The following is a 17,085-nucleotide window of genomic DNA, read 5'->3' as shown; positions in this document are numbered from 1 at the left end:
TCCCTTCCCTCTGTGCCCTTACACCCTGCATCTGAGCCAACACATACAGTCATCTTTCATAAACTTCACAAAGTCCAATAACGATCAACTGTTGGCAGGTTGAGATGTGTATATCACATTGTCTGACCGGCGTTATTAGGGGTTCTGCCGCCTGGTAGCGCCTCCACCATCTCTCATCTCATTGTCCCTGTCTTCTGGTAGCTTGGTTGCCGTGTGTCTCTGGGCGCTGGCCCTCTGCTGTGTCAAGGGTTGATTGGGCTGAGGGGGCATCTGGAGTCGCTGCAGAAAGTCTGCTGGGTCCTCAGTGGCCGATAGGACATGGATCTCCTCCCCCCTTGGCACCACCAGGGTACCCAGGACTCCCCATCGGTACCTGATGTTGTGTTCCCTCAGGAGCTTGGTGATGGGCAGGAACTTGCGTCTGGCTAAGAGCACTGAGAATGGTAAGTCCGCGTATACCGTTATCTTGTTGGCATCTACCAATATACTGGGGCTCTTCCTGGAGCAGGCCATGATGGCCGATTTTGCTGATGCGTCTCGGGTTACTGCAATTATGTCCCTAGGAGCGTCCGCTGGGGCGGTCGGAGCCTTCCTGATCCTGAAGGCCGATACAAATAGCGGTGAGTCTCCCGCTCGTTTGACCCCCATTGCCTGTGTCACCTTGTGGGCGAAGTCCAGCAGGGAGTCCGGGGTCACCGTTTCTGGTGCTCCCCGGATCCGGACATTCCTCCTACGGTGTCTCGCCTCCAGCGATGCCACCGTACGTGACAGGTTGTTAACCTGCTGTGTGAGGGCTTCCACCTGTGCTTGGGTGTCTGCCTGTCGCTGTTCCCGGGTCGTCTCTCTGGATTCCACTGCTGTAATCCGCTGCCGCAGCCCGCCAATCTCCGTCTGTACTCCTGCCAGGTCTGCCTTCCATAAAGCTCTCAGGTCTTGGAGGAGTTTTCCAAGTTTCGTGGAGGGAGAGGCATCAGAGTCCGATTCTGCCTGCAGGTGTACTCCGCTGGTAGGTCGGGGCAAATCCTCCCCATCTATTGATTCACTGGAGCCGCTGGAGCCACATGGTCTGTTCGGCGCCATTTTGCTGCGGGCCTGTGACCGGTCAAAGGAGAGTCTGATATCGGAGTAATTTGCGCTCTCCGGACGGGCGTTTTTTTTGTTTTTTCTCCCCATTATACTCTAGAAGGTAGTGAGGCGTGCTTGAGCTTGTTTTCGAGGTAATTCAATTGTAAATCAGCCGTTCTTTAGGGATTTAGAGCCGGAGCTATCCGCCTGCACGTCTGCTCTGGATCTCAGCTAGCCACGCCCCCCTCTTGTATTCATATTTTATTGCCACTGCTTGCCCTAATTGCCCACACTACACATCAAAATGGGAACACTACTTGAGGGACAATCTAGAGGAAAGTGACTGGACTGTCATTTTCATAAAAACGTTGCACATCACTCAATCCACTCTAGTTAAAAAAAAAATTGTGAAGTGCTGGCGTGCAGGTAGATTTACGCGACCAGGCTGGTTAATGCCCAACAGGGTACTTCGCCTGATTTAGGGGCTGTAAGGATGAGGGTATGGACCTGCTTCAGGGTTAAACCATTGCTGGATTCCAAATTATCCAGGCCCTTTTGAACAGGAAGTATCAGTATTTTTTCATATGCAACATCTGCAATTAGTTTCGGTCCATATTTAAATCAAGACGAATTTCGGCAATTTGTCCGCATCTGAATATCGGAAGTGCCAAAGTGCTTCGGATTTCTGAAAAGTGGCAAAACAGGAGAGGGAGGAAAAATTAAGGGAATGGTCACAGGAATCTAACCCTAGCAATATCCTAACCCTACCCCTAGTAGGGTTAGAGCTGGGATTAGGATTGGGGTTAGGGGTAGGGTTAGGCTTAGGGAATTGCCAAAGTGACGAATTTCGTAAGTGCCGAACTGAAGTGCTGAATTTCGCAAGTGCAGAATTTCAGATTGCCAGAGTCCCGAATTTCTGATGTGCCGAACTGAACCAAATTTTTGGCCCATGCACATCCCTAGTTTTTTCTTTCCCTAAGCTGTGAACAAGCTCATACACAGTCTGTGTAGCCTTGACAATGTGTCTGGCCAGGACCTGACCCGCCTTCGCAGGCATAGATTGATGCTATTGTCTACCTTAACAGAATAGTGAAGAAGACAGCACTATCAATGATACCACTGATCACTTCCTGAAAATTCAGGAGCCCTGGCAACCTCTCATGGTTTAGTGGTTGGGTGCTCGCTTTTATTTCTTATACTCTCATCTTTTTGGGATCTCTGGTCTGATTACTCCCAATTGCTGTTTAATGTGTTCTGTCCTAATGTTTAATTCCTCTGGAAACAGAAGTTTGTCTCCTTTCTCTTTCCTCACTTGGAAGGGGAAAGGGGATCTCTTGTCTTGAATATGCTGACACTATTGTTTTGTATTGCATTGAAAATCTCAATAAAAACGCTAATTACAAAAAAAAAAAAATAAAAAAAAAAAAACCAAACAAGTAATAAAACACAACTGAGAAAAGAGGCTTATAAAAGTTTGAAGTGCTATGTTAAATTAACTTTTTGGTTGTGCATGCTCAAACCTATTAAAGGACCACTATAGTGCGAGGAAAACATACTTGTTTTCCTGGCTCTATAGGGTCCCCCCCTCCCGCCGGGCTCTAGGGGGAAGAAGGGGTTAACCCCTTACCTTTTTTCCAGCGCCGGGCTCCCTCTGGGCTGGGGACTCTCCTCCTCCTTTCCGTCATCGGCTGAATGCTCATGCGCGGCATGAGCATTCAGCTAGTCTCAGAGGAAAGCATTCTCAATGCTTTCCTATGGATGCTGGCGTCTTCTCACTGTGAAAATCACAGTGAGAAGCGCGGAAGCGCCTCTTGCAGCTGTCAATGAGACAGCCACTAGAGGCTGGATTAACCCATTTGTAAACATAGCAGTTTCTCAGAAACTGCTATGTTTACAGCAGAAAGGGTTAATCCTAGAGGGACCTGGCACCCAGACCACGTCATTAAGCTGAAGTGGTCTGGGTGCCTATAGTGGTTCTTTAAGCTGATGATCTTCGCTAGTAAGTTGGTGACTGTGAGAATGTGTATTTGTGTATGCACACTTATGTATAGGTGTGGGTATGTGAGATTATACACGTCGTAGTGTTTCACAAAAGAGAATTGTCACAGCAAGTGTAACACTCACTGAAAACACTGGGCTAAACCACCATCAGCCAATCATTGCTCACGTTGGTCATCACCCAATGAATCTCCTGGTGCTCTCAGGTATCTGCAGATAACTATATGAGTGCATAAACACACAAGCATTCCTTCCAAAGTGATGTGCAGATGCATGCACTCTCAAAGCAAATTCATTTACACGGTATGCTCCTACCTGCGGTCCACTGGTTGTCGGTCTCCTCTTCCAATGAGAGCTGGAAGATCCTGCAGATCCGGAGTTTTAGCTGCACTACCAGGCCTAGCAAAGACTTTCCAGCTCTCATGGAGGAGGTAACTGGACCCCAGGTAAATATGGAAGTGATTATGTTGCTTAGAGTATTCCTTTAATGCAACACACAGAAGACTTGCTGCTTGATCCAAGGAGATATCTGACTGCCATTTTAGGGTCTAGAAGGAATTTATTCCTAGTTTGTTGCAAAATTGGAAGCGCTTCAGACTGGGTTTTTTGCCTACTTTTGGTTTAACAGCAAAAACCTATGTGAGGAAGGCCGAACTTGATGGACGCAAGTCTCTTTTCAGCTATGTAACTAGTATTTTGTGAAGTACTATTTAGGGACCTCATGGACTACTAGTGACCATTACAAACCTTATATCGAGGTGACTCATGGTTTATAAAACATAATAATAATAAAGAAATATGTAAACATTTAATATTATATATTTTTAAAAAAGGAGGTAAAAAAAATACCACAAAAAGTAAACCCATGCACATACATATTTACAGTGTTTTTTCCATATTTTTTTGATTTGCATTTCGCTTGCACAGATCTTCTGCCATATGAGCAAACAGGTTAACAACTCAGAATCCGGCACAATGTTCTGCAGATCGCATTGATTCAATCTGACACTGTCCTCCAGCAACTGCTTCACTGTGCTTGTCTTGCTCTTTCCTTCTTCACATAAAGGATGCTTGTAGCGGTGAAACTCCAACCTCGGTTTAGTAAATCTCTCCCTTCTCCAAAGTGCAAACATCAGTTGCTGCTTCTCAATGAATGCAGGCAATTAACATTATTTTGCCTCAACGAATGTAGGTATTAAATTATTTTATTTTGCTTTGTGTGGTGGGACAAAATATTGAGCAATAACTGGGACAGGTAGATGTCCTCCTCCAAATCACCGCATCCCTGCAACTGAACCTTGCTGTTGCTTGCGGATCTTGTTGAGCAGCTCCATGTACTGCACCATGGTTTCTGCAGGTGTGTACAGTGAATCATGTTTGGCACTGAAGATAGGAGGAACAGATGGTGCATTGTTACCCATGAAACTCTGCATGAATTCCACCATTAGGTTCCAGCAATCGCCTGGCACAGCACACGGGCAGTAATCAACCTGAGGTAAAGCAAAACACGAAGAGGTTACAACAGTAAATGTAAATATTATTTCAATCATTCCTTACAATCTTTCTTGTTCGGACTAGCATAGACTGTGACTTTTAGTGTATTTTGGTACAATAGACTTCCATTTCACGTCTGAGCGTGCCTTTAACCAAACAACGTCAATTGACTGTCTGCTATTCAAAGAAAATCATAACAACTGTCTCTTTGTCATTCATAAAACCTTTACACGGATGTAATACACTTGATGATAAGCTTCTGCTGCTGCATATTGCTGGTAATTGGTTGGAGTTAAATACTAATACACAAACATACACAGGAACATGAACAGCTGTGGGACGTAGGGAGCAACCCTTGTAACAAAAGATGGTGGTTTTAACAGTATAGGGTCAGGAATAGAATTGTGTTCCTGACCTTACAGTGTTCCTTAAAGTGTCCGGACCCTGTAAAAAGTTGACATTACATTTTGATCAGATGTGGCTTTAGTAAATATGAGAGATGCTGGTCCAGTCAGAATATGTGAAATATTGATGTTTTTAAATAGTTGTAATAAAGGAGCATTGTGTTATATTTAGATGTTTTATAATATGCACGTTTTATATGATATTTCTGTATGTAATATATGCATTTAACTTTGTGTGATGTCATAATAATGCGACTATTGTTTTGCACATGGCACCTTAACTGATTGGCTATTTAAATTAGTTCATTCTATATTTGTGTTAGCTTGATAAAAGCTCCTGTGGGATCCAAAACGCTGTATGGTCTTCCAATAAAATCTGCGTTAATACCAGTTATATGTGACAGGTCAAACTTTCTTCATGATCCCTAAGTTACCGATAACTCAGAGAACTTGAACTACTACTAAGTGAAAGGGAAACTAGCTTTTTGATCTCTCTGTTTCTCCAGAAGAAATTGTTCAGGAGCTAAGTGTGAAAATTAGCAAACCTAAAATGTACCGGGATTGGACAAAAGCAGATGTGGTTCCTATCTTCAAAAAGAGTTCAAAATCTCTGTCTGGAAATTATCGACCTGTTAGCTTAACTTTTGTGACTGTCAAAGTATTTGAATGGCTCTTAAGGGTAATATTTAGGAAAATGTAATTCGCAAAAATCAGCCTGTTTTATGAAAAATAGATCATTATTAAATAGGTCAAACTAACTTAATTGCATTGTATGAAGAAGTAAGTAGAAGTATAGATCAGGGTGTTGCAGTGGATGTGCCAAGGCATTCAATATGATTCAACACTGCAGGTTAGTGTTCGAAAGAAAAGTCTTGGTCTAAATAAAAATTCTTGTTCTTGGGTAGAACATTGGCTTAAAAGATAACATACGGAGAGTTGTTACATAAATATTGCTAGGTAAGATTCGAGGGCTGTCTCAATCATCAAAAACAGAAGAGCATTCACCCCCAGATATGCAGTTTTAGTTCCATCTTTTTCTGATGTTTCATCTGGTCAGACTGGGAGTGTATATTATATTACAGTAGGTGCTTTAAATGTGAAATGCTTGTGATACGGCATTAGAAAAGGAAGTTGCTTGGTCTCTGAAGCTTTATTTTAAGCACATGGCATGTGACATGTGCTGTCTATCATATCAACCACACTTATTTAAGTACTCTTAGAAAAAAAATCTTTCATTTCTTTTTTTTTAACCATTTGTGTAGAGAAAGGAGAGAGGACAGTTCTTTTCTGAACTAGATCCATTTATTTTTTACCAAAACTTTCCTTAATGTTCTCATGCTCTCTTTTCTGCTGAGTGCCTATATATAGTGCCCCATTAATGAGAAATTTATGGCATTCCTATATGTGGTGTGTGATCTTAGGTGTGTCATATTTTTGACAAAGAAATTCGTCAAAACTGCCAGACTTTGGGTGTAGCAGGAAGGATGGAAGGCTAGTGGTAGTTGATAGCTAAATCTTAAAGGACCACTATAGTGCCAGGAAAACATACTCGTTTTCCTGGTTCTATAGGGTCCTTGCGTCCCCCTCACCCTCTGGGCCCCCCTCCTGCCGGGCTCTAGGGTGAGGAAGGGGTTAATCCCTTACCTTTTTTCCCGCGACGGGCTCCCTCAGCGCTGGGGACTCTCCTCCTCCTTTCCCCGTCATCGGCTGAATGCGCATGTACGCTGGCGTCGTCTCACTGGGAAAATCACAGTGAGAAGCACGGAAGCGCCTCTAGCGGCTGTCAATGAGACAGCCACTAGAGGCTGGATTAACCCATTAGTAAACATAGCAGTTTCTCTGAAACTGCTATGTTTACAGGAAAAAGGGTTAAACCTAGCTGGACCTGGCACCCAGACCACTTCATTAAGCTGAAGTGGTCTAGGTGCCTATAGTGGTCCTTTAACCCCTTAAGGACACATGACATGTGTGACATGTCATGATTCCCTTTTATTACAGAAGTTTAGTACTTAAGGGGTTAAAGTTACCCATGCCGTCCACTTATTCATGTTTCAGTAGATGCTACACAAGTGAAAAATAATTATTTTTAACAGGGGGTTCACACACTTAGCGTAATCATTCACTAATCTTGTTAATAGTTCTAGATTAATTTAGTAATATGTTGAAAGAACTTTTATTATGACTAAACTTGTTACTACAATCAAGATGCAATGTACATAAAATCAGGCACCCAACAATGTAGAAAGACATTTTTGTCAACGAGATACAAAGAAGCTGAAAATGGCAGTAGGTCAAGTGATTCATAAAGTTCTTGGTTTGGATTAAAGACATTATAAATATCTATTTTTTGTTAAATTAGAAAAATCTAGAATTCCTTCATAAATACCTCAACTGAGATGCCACGGCCACTTTGCCCCATAGTGACTGTGCCAATCTTCACCAGGAAATCACAGTACTGGTAGCGAGTTCCCCGAGTCTCCATCTTGTTGGCTTTAGCATTTTGGAAGAAGCCCTTCAGTTTCACCATCAGAACATCGAGGTTCAAGTCAGCAACCAAGCAAGGACCATTTTCAAATAGGGCAAAGGTGCTAAGGGGGTATTCTGAATTGTGCATGACATATAGAAGCTTCCCGGTTTGACCTGATTTATACAAAGCAATATTATAAACATTTTATATCTTTTTTCTAGATTAATATATACATGTAAGAATTTGCATCTACACTATACTTAATAACATTCCTTAATATCTGATTAGATATTCATCAATATATTTTAATTTGATGTTTTCCATATATTTCTGCAAACCAGTAGCAGGGAACAATGGGTCTAGTGCCTGCAATATTGACAAACATAATGCAAGAACCTTGTTACACTGCCAGATTAGCCTTGCTGAACATAATCTACATATATTTACAAAGAAAATCTGTTCTCTTAAATGCTATATTGCTATCAAATTACCAATAGAAACAAGCATAAATGAAAACCATGTACATGTGTATTATTTTTCCATGTAGAACATAAAGTAGATGCTGCTTGTACCTGTGGTCCCCATGCTGGCACCAGCTGTATGATATGTTTCACAGTCCACATAAAACGTTCCTTGCTTCTCTGCTCCCATCTGCTCTAGTTTTCGGGACAGAAGTTCTACTGTCTGCTGCACACTCTTTCCTTCTGCCAACGGAACCTGTGAAACGCTGCGGTAGACATTCTTAGTCATATCATAGTTACTTATAACCAGTTTTATGGCAATGTATTAAAAGTGAAGTAATAACCACAAAAACAATTTGAATTGTGTAAGATCTAAATATAGAGTAATCATTTGCACTAAAAAGTGCAACAATAGTGAAGAGACCAGCTGATCAATCCACTAGAGTTGTAGATGGTTGAAGGGTAAATAGGGCATAACCCAGAATAGACAGTAGCATAAGGAAAAACTGAAATGGGTGAAAGGAGACCAGTACACCCATAATCAGAATTTTACCCCAAAATGAATTTGCTCCGTTAATAATTTGCAAAAATTGCCAGTAGTGGAGCTTGAATTGAACTTAATGGTAGTAATTAAAAATCTTTATTAATCCCTCTTGAGGGAAAGAAACGAACACCACAAACAATTAAATAAATATGAAATGTGTGAAAAGATATTATGTACAGTGCGCGGATATTATGTCCGCTTATGAGCTGTCATAGAACAGTTTTCTGTAGCTGTCCCTAATAGTGAATGGCCAATACGCACTCACTGTAAACCCGGCTCACGGTCTCTAGCAGAGCCTTGACTTATGGACCAGTCAGCACTTACTTTATTATGAGCCCCTGCTATTGACTTTAGGTTCCAGTAGTCTCTTAGGACTATGCATATCAGTACTTAGGTGCGGCTAGACTATTAACACGTTTGTCACTGTACATAATATCTTTTCACACATTTCATATTTATTTAATTGTTTGTGGTGTTCGTTTCTTTCCTTCAAGAGGGATTAATAAAGATTTTTAATTACTACCATTAAGTTCAATTCAAGCTCCACTACTGGCAATTTTTGCAACTTATTAACGGAGCAAATTCATTTTGGGGTAAAATTCTGATTATGGGTGTACTGGTCTCCTTTCACCCATTTCAGTTTTTCCTTATGCTAATCATTTGCACTGTATACATAACTGCTATACTCTAGAACACAACAAATAATTGCTTCTGTCCTAACTGTCCTCAGTTTCTAAGATCAAATTATTGTAACCTACCAAAAATATAGAATGGTTCCGTTCTATATAAGGATAAGCATATTCTGCCGTGAGGCATGTATTACAGCCATCAACCTCTGCTTCATATTACAGGCTAGTCAAACTATAGCATTTATAAACTGGATGTGCCAATGTCAGCGTAGTGCCGTTACTGAACAGGTTATGCCATGCTGATATCCACAGGTAAAGTATCTAATTCAGCTGGACTTAATACCTCTCGATCACTATAGGAGAGCTAGTGGAAAAGTGTATACATGAAAATGAATATCACATATTGACCCATTTATGGACAGTGGCATTTATCCAACTTCTGAGCCAAAGCAAAACCTATGATTTGTGCTAAGTGTTTGTTCCACCGTAATTTAACCCCTTAAGGACACATGACATGTGTGACATGTCATGATTCCCTTTTATTACAGAAGTTTGGTCCTTAAGGGGTTAAGGATTTCTTTTTAAGAAATGATGTCTTTTTAATTATATATTGTTTTTTAAAGCAGAGCTTTCTAAACTTTTCATGTTGGTGACACACTTTTCAGACATGCTTCATTTTGTGACGCAGCGGAGGTCAAGACAGTGTTCTACTTCTCGAACATGTCACTTCAGTTGTGGCCGCGTGACCAGAGATACGCATACTGAACATGCGCAGTACATGTATGATCCCTCGATAATCTCTTGCCCCATTTCACAATACAGTAATATAACATAGCTATCTGATACCAAGCCCAAGTTGGGTCTTCTCACCTTAATTTCTGTGGCAGGCTGGCAGACTGGTGTGGCTGCCTGGCAGGCCTCTTTCTTCCCCCAGCCCCTTTGCATTTCTGTTTCTCCCTCAACACATTTGTGAGTCTCTTTTTCCCCTTCCTCTCTGTGTGTTTCTTACCCTCAGCTCTTCTGTATATCTCTTTGTCCCCCCAGACCATCTGTGTCTCTTTGTGCCCCCAGCCCACTTGTGTGTCTTTTTTCTCCCCGAGCCTGTTTGTTTTTGTGCCCCCTCCTCCTGTGCCCTTCTTTTGCCCCCCTTCTCTCCTGTGCTCTTCTTTTGACCACCTTCTTTTGTCCGCTCCCCTCATGTGCCCTTCTTCTGTCTTCCACCCCTCCTGTGCCCTTCTTTTGTCCCCTTCCCCTCTGCCTGCTCAGCCTCACCTTCCTCCATGTAGAATGGCCAAGCGGGCGGTCTGTGGTGGAGGAGCCTCTGTTTTCTGTACCCGGTCTGACAGGAAGCAGTTACTTGCTCTAAGTGAGAATTTCCTGTCAGACCAGGTATGGAATACAGGAGCTCCTCTACCACGGCCCCCTTCTGTCATATCGGTGTACGCACATAGTGGTTGGACTAGTGCACCATACTAATCGGCACCTCATTTGCGAGACATACCTACAGCAGCCGAAACACTGTATCGCGACACAAAGTTTGGAAAGCTCTGTTTTAAAGGATAGATATTGTTTTTTTTAAACAAAATATCCTATATGTATACCTTGCAACATAAGATGTGAATAAAATGTAAAAGATGGGTGGGAGGGTTGTTTTGATATTTGTTTTACAATTTTTCTTACAATAACAATTTTTATACATCATATGCAACTAAAGACAAATAACTTCAAATAGATTTATGTATCAGTCCTGATTATTAAATGCCTTATACTGTATGTCAAGGATCAAATGAAACCTATGCGAACACTACCACAAATGCTATGCCAACCTATACTTATACTACCCTAAACTTACCCTACACTATTCCTAACCCTAGAGAAGAGCATTAAACTTTACTTTTCACTAATTATAACTCAGAGGGATTTCTCGGCTCACACAGTACAGATCGTTCTGTGACTGCCCTCTACTATGTGACTGCAGCATGAGAGGGTAATCTCCCTCTCTTGCTACAGCTCCGGTATGATGTCCCTGCAGATCACACAGTGATCAGTGCTAGGCAGCTGCCAGACCCTCAGACTTGTGGCAGACATAGATTCACGGCAACTGAGCATGATCACTCAGCCGTGGTGATTTAAATGTATTTAAAGGCCTGTATGCATAGCTTGTGCGTTATATATAGCTCATCTAATCTTAGGACACTAAATACGCGCTCTGTCGAAAACCCCAGTGCAGAATGTTTCATGCACACCAAACATCCTTAAAAATCACTCTGTGGAGGACAAAATGAATTGTCTTAACATCCTTAAAGAGACACTATAGTCACCAAAAGAACTTTAGCTTAAGGAAGCAGCTTTGGTGTACAGCTCATGCCCCTGCAGTCTCACTGCTCAATTATGTTACCTTTATGGGTTAAATCACTTTTGTTTCTGTTTATTCAGCCCCAGCCACACCTCCTCTGGCTGTTACTCACACAGCCGGCATGAAAAGAAATGGTTTCACTTTCAATCAGATGTAACTTACTTTAAAAGTTTTTATATCCTGCTCTGTAAATTGAACTTTAATTATAAACAGGAGACTCCTGTAGGGTTTAATAAGTTATTAACAGAGCAAGAAATGTGAAGTTCTAAATTAAACTGTATTTTTAATACAGGAAATGTAAACATTAGACGAATTTCTGCAGGAAGCGTTTGAAGGCTGTGTAAGTCACATGCAGGGATGTGTGCCAGGGCTCTATATAAACAAAGAGATTTGACTCCTAAATGGCAGTGATTTGAGTAGTGAGACTGTAGGGGCATGATCTATACACCAAGACTGCTTCATTAAGCTAAAGTTGTTTTGGTGACTATAGTGTCCCTTTAAGGAGTTAATGCAGCGGGCCAGCATGTATGTGTAAAATAAACAAGTACGTGTAGTAATATATGTTTACTGAAACCTATTAACTAACTGCCGCTGTCTGTGTCATTACTTCCTGAACTGCATGGGCTTTAACGAAGTTAGGGCGTAATAACACATCCTAACATCTGTGCCCTGCAGCCACCCTGAGTTATACTCACCTTGCTGGATCCTTTGAGGTAGTTCCCCAGCAGCCAATCGATTACGATGGGAGTCACGTGATCACTGATACAACGTCATGGCCAATGATTTGTATCATGGGCTGTGACATTGTAATCTGCCTCTCTCTTCCCTTACTTTGATTTGAGGGAGAGAATCTGAAAGATCATTGCTGGCAGTGTTCCAAGTGTTATTGTGTGTTATAAAAAGAATCGCTTGTTTTACCCTTTCGCTGCTGGTCACAGTTCTAATACCATGATCAGAGTGATCAGTAGTGAGTTCTTTGATATTTTTGTTTGGGGGGAGGGGGTGTATTTGTATTTGTTGTTAAAATATGATCTTTTTAACCCTTTATAGTTTTTGTTAACCTGTTCCTGAAATCTGATCACTGCGTAATGTGTCACAGCATTCTATTTTACCTACCCTGATCTTTTTTTTTAACCCAAAAAAACAACTAATATATATATATATATATATATATATATATATATATATATATATATATAGTAAGAGCACTTAAAATAGGTAAATTAGGGTTGAACAGAATTATCTCTGAAGTTCTAGGTTTTGATTTGGTTCAGAACTTGGACAATTGCCTCCGTGCTTAAAAACCGACCAGGCTTAAAGGACCACTCCGCTCCCCAAAAGCACTTCAGTTTATTGAGAAAGCACCGGGAGTGGTCCGAAACGCGTCCAGGGCTACTCTAATGTTTCTTTAGGGTCGGCTTCTTTGGTGGTCTCCCCCCTGTACAGCAGCTGCGAGTGGTCCTATGCTCAGGTTTTGGACTTTTTATACTTTGTTCATGCACAACCTTTTTCTTTTTCATTTTTGCATGGACCAACACAGCATACATGAGGACTGCCATTCTAATATCTTTCCATACGTATTTACTTTTTTGACTTCAATAAATGTGCACTTTTTCTATGATTTCTTCCTGATGTATTTTTGGGGATTCCCTATGAGTGCGGATCAACAAACTTGTCATGTGTGAACCTCCATCTTGATGACCTGTCAAACATTGTTATAAGCTCTGTCATTTGCACCTGGTATACAACACCACTGTTAGAGGATAGAAAAAATAGAGAACCCGAGTGTGATGTAAAGAGAGTAATTTTGTGGCAAATTTCTACAAGTAAAACAGTAATGAAAACCAATAATATGTTCCTGACGACTGCTTCAGTTTTACAACTTTTCCTGCTGGATGACTCTTTATGCATAAACCCCACCGTGCTAACAGGTTAATTCACTGATATGTGTATTCACAGATTACCTAGCAATTTAGGCCAAAATTTAACTATAGCTGACCTGGAATTTTTTTTTCCCAATATGCAATTTTGGCCAAAGATTTTTAATTCACTCTTAATTTCACAACAAGTAACATTCTAATCAATAACTCTGTATGTTTTCACAGTGTTCATGTCAGGAGAATGACCTTACACATTTCAATGTTTTAATTACATAATGATTCTTGTGCCTCTCTCATATAACTACTTACTTTATTCAACAGACTAAAAAAAAAAAACTTATGACTACATACATGGTTATAAAAAAACCATTCAATTATTTATAATGTCGCATGGCTTTTTAAATAATATAAAAACTTTAAACACTTATGTAAAGGGGAGTTACTTTAATTACACATACAATTGTTGCATACCTCCCAAAATTTCACAATGGATAAAGAGGGACATTTTAATTTTAGGAATATGCTTGGGGGATTCGGGGGCTGTTTTGAGAAATTTAGGTTAAGTACTAATAACAATTTATGTAACTAAAATGTAATTTCAACTACAAACAATGTATCTCATTTACAAAGAATAGTTTAAAGACACTTAACTGTATTATTCAAGCCAAAATCCCTCTCTCCCATCCTAATTCCATCTTTTCTAGAATCTCCATACTGTTGTTGTGTCAGAGTGTACAACAGAGCACCGCAGCAATAATACTCACCATAATGTGTATTTAACCCCCTAAGGACTGAGCCAACTGTACAAGTGATCAAATCAAACGCAAAAAACTAAATTGAACGCTAACTTTGGCCAGTGTTTGTGACTAAGTGGCTACTAAAAAAGACTGGACATACCCCATTTGCAATACCTTGGGTTGTCTACTTTTGCAAATGGTATACTATCACGGGGGTAATTCTCATTCCTGGGCTACCATACGGTCTCAAAAGCAACATAACCAATCTGGCAAATTTCCATGTGAAAAAAAGGAAACTCAAGCCTTATATTTGACTCAGTATCTTTTGAAAACACCATAAAACCTGTATATGGAGGGTACTGTTATACTCGGGAGACTTCGCCAAACACAAATATTAGTGTTTCAGGGGGGGGCGGGGCCGGGCCGCCGAGCCGCATGGCGGCAAACTAACAGGGCTCCGAGCCAAAGCCACAAAGAAAGGCACTAAAACTGATTGAACATGGCCCATAGGGCCGGGCATTCACCCAGAATCGATAAGAGAACTACCTCAGCTCCGGATCGATACCAAACATGTACCGAGCGCACCGGGAGCGAGGAAACAGACATACCCGGCCTACCTGCCTCCATAAGCAACGACACTGCATAAACGAGTCCCGGCAAAGGAGGATTGCACCAAGAGGCACACATGCCGGGGACACACACTGCCATGGAGGGCAGCACCGGCTCGGGGCACGGCCCCGTTTCCCCCCCCCGGCCGGTGGGGGTAATCCCGGCCACATGGGGACCGCACACGCCGAGGCAGGAGCTTCCAACCGGCACATGTGCTGCTCCCCTACACTGGCAGAGGCTGTTAAGATGGGACCCGCCAGCAGTGTGAAGAGGGAGACGGCGGTCCCGTGTTTATGGGGAGACCCGACGCCCGCCGCTTGACCTGTGGGGGTCGGGGCCGCGGGTGGACCGCCCGGGCGGCCCAGGAGCCGCTGCCATGATCGCTCCACCTCCGGATGAGTTGGGCACCCGGAGGAACATGTCCCCACCACTGTGAGCCCGGCGGAGCTGGTGGTGCGCGCCTCCGGCGGACCGGTGGCTGAGAGGCTGTGCAGCCCCTGCTCAGCAGAAGTGGCCGGAGATGGGAGAGACATATGGAGTGGGTTGTGGACCCACCGGGGCATTGGAGGTACGGGGGAGGTGCAGGGGACACTGGGAGTGTGGACTCTTTGGGTGGGGGGACCGCAACCGCCCATGTTGCCCCCGAGTGCCCACTGGACTGAGATGCTACCGGGGGGTGGCCTGGGCCGAGCTGGGGTCCGGCCGGGACCTGACAGCCAGGGAGGCGGGGGAGCGCTGGGAGATCCCTGACCTGCATGGGCGACCCAACTGCTTTGCATGCTCACAAGGGCCATGCATGACATCACTCCCACACAGTCGGCCAGACACAGTAACCTCAGGAGGGGTTTTATAGGCCTCAGACATCAAGCCTGGAACTTATCTAACGAGCTATACCTAGGAGGCGCGCCCTGGACGCCAACCATAAGGCGACACAGAGAAATCACGTTGGGAGACACGTATAAACTCCCACAATGGTCCACGACGAGTGTCAATCTCCATGGTTCAGATATACAGCATTACCATCTATAAGGACATAATTCACATAGTTCTGATTCATGTGCCTGTTAGATATAGACCATTCGCTTTTTATGTCACACAGTTTCTAACAATATGAGTGCTAGACGCAGCCTTTAGATATGCATACCGATACAGAAAATGAATGCCTAGTTATCAGCAGAAAATGCATAAATTGTTTTGCTTAGTAATGTTAAAATGCATTGACGGAGGCTAAAGTTTACTGTTACTAGCTTATACACTAACAGCTAGCGTAACATACTAGTTAATATGTTTGATTGGATTGTAACTACGCATAATAGATTGACAAGACCCGGACCAGGCAGCCAGGACCTAATGCTAAGTTTATGGTCCTTACTAATTGCATACTGGATCCTGCAAGCATGCATTTTTTAACTGTTGCCTGAATAATTAACCAGATAAAAGCTACTACTGGCCTACGTATAGTTACAATGGTCGACATGCAGCGCCAATATACACCTCTCTCACGCTTGGTCTGAGACCTAGATAACTTACTATAAGTTACTATAAGTTTAACTTACAATATGACATGATAGCTGAGAATTATTGGCCCCTGCACAGGCAACCATAGGATACCTTCAATACCATATGCCATAGGAGCCTCACACGACCAGGCATGATTAGGAGGAATTTACGGTTAGCAAAATGCGTAAAAATACTGATTGACAGCGTATGGCATTTTTTTTTCTTTTTCTTTCTCTCGCAAAGTTTAGAAACAATACATTTACTTTAATGCCTGTCTATTCTGATATTTATGCCTCTGCGCAGGCAAACGAATGTTATTTCTATGAATCCGTAATATGCCTGCTCACAATTAATTGCGACTTTAATAAAAATATTTAAAACAAATATTAGTGTTTCAAAATAGTAAAACGTATGCACCTTATGTACAGTGGAAGTACCGTTTGTGTCTGAAAAATGCAAAAAAACTGAATTTTTACTGAAGATATCATAGTTGTGACATGTTTTAACGTTTTTAAACGCTAATATTCGTGTTCAGCGAAGTCTCCAGAGTACAACACTAAACCTACATTCTGCGGAATAAGTTGGCGCTATATAAATACTAATAATAATGATAATATTACAGCCACAGTATGCTTCAAACAGCAATATGTTTAAGCAACATTGCTGGCTTTAAGCCTTGAAGGATTTGCCCATAGATTTCACAAAGGTGAATATTGGCTGCTATATTCAGAAATGATAACTAGCACATACATCATGGGACTCTTACCATGTCACCCCCATGTTGATTGCAATGAAATGGTAAAGACCGACGCGCACAACATGACGTCACGGCGCATAATTCCTACGTAACGAATTGGAGTCGTTTTCTAAACTCATTGGCTACAATACAGGTTCAGTGATTTAGAACTCTATGAACAGCCTACCACGGATCTGTGCTGGAG

General features: G+C 42.1%; 1 protein-coding gene across 2 annotated transcripts; it reads right to left on the bottom strand.

Moving 5' to 3' along the window:
• Window positions 1–3,941: 3,941 nt before the first annotated feature.
• On the bottom strand, window positions 3,942–16,980 carry MED20 (mediator complex subunit 20). 2 transcript variants are annotated; one of them, XM_063444363.1, is made up of 4 exons: window positions 16,911–16,980; window positions 8,001–8,155; window positions 7,348–7,601; window positions 3,942–4,553 (listed from the first exon to the last, which is right to left on the bottom strand). In XM_063444363.1, the coding sequence occupies exons 1-4, from the start codon at window positions 16,922–16,924 to the stop codon at window positions 4,338–4,340; spliced, it is 639 nt and encodes a 212-aa protein (XP_063300433.1). In that variant the 5' UTR covers window positions 16,925–16,980; the 3' UTR covers window positions 3,942–4,337. The 2 variants fall into 2 exon arrangements, with proteins under 2 accessions (XP_063300433.1, XP_063300434.1); XM_063444364.1 differs by having other exon boundaries at window positions 16,895–16,914.
• Window positions 16,981–17,085: the final 105 nt, after the last annotated feature.

The sequence above is a fragment of the Pelobates fuscus genome, chromosome 1, assembly GCF_036172605.1.
Source record: "Pelobates fuscus isolate aPelFus1 chromosome 1, aPelFus1.pri, whole genome shotgun sequence".
Classification (NCBI taxonomy): Eukaryota; Metazoa; Chordata; class Amphibia; order Anura; family Pelobatidae; genus Pelobates; species Pelobates fuscus.
Note: the sequence above shows the minus strand (reverse complement) of the source record. Positions and strands in the feature narration are given on the sequence as shown.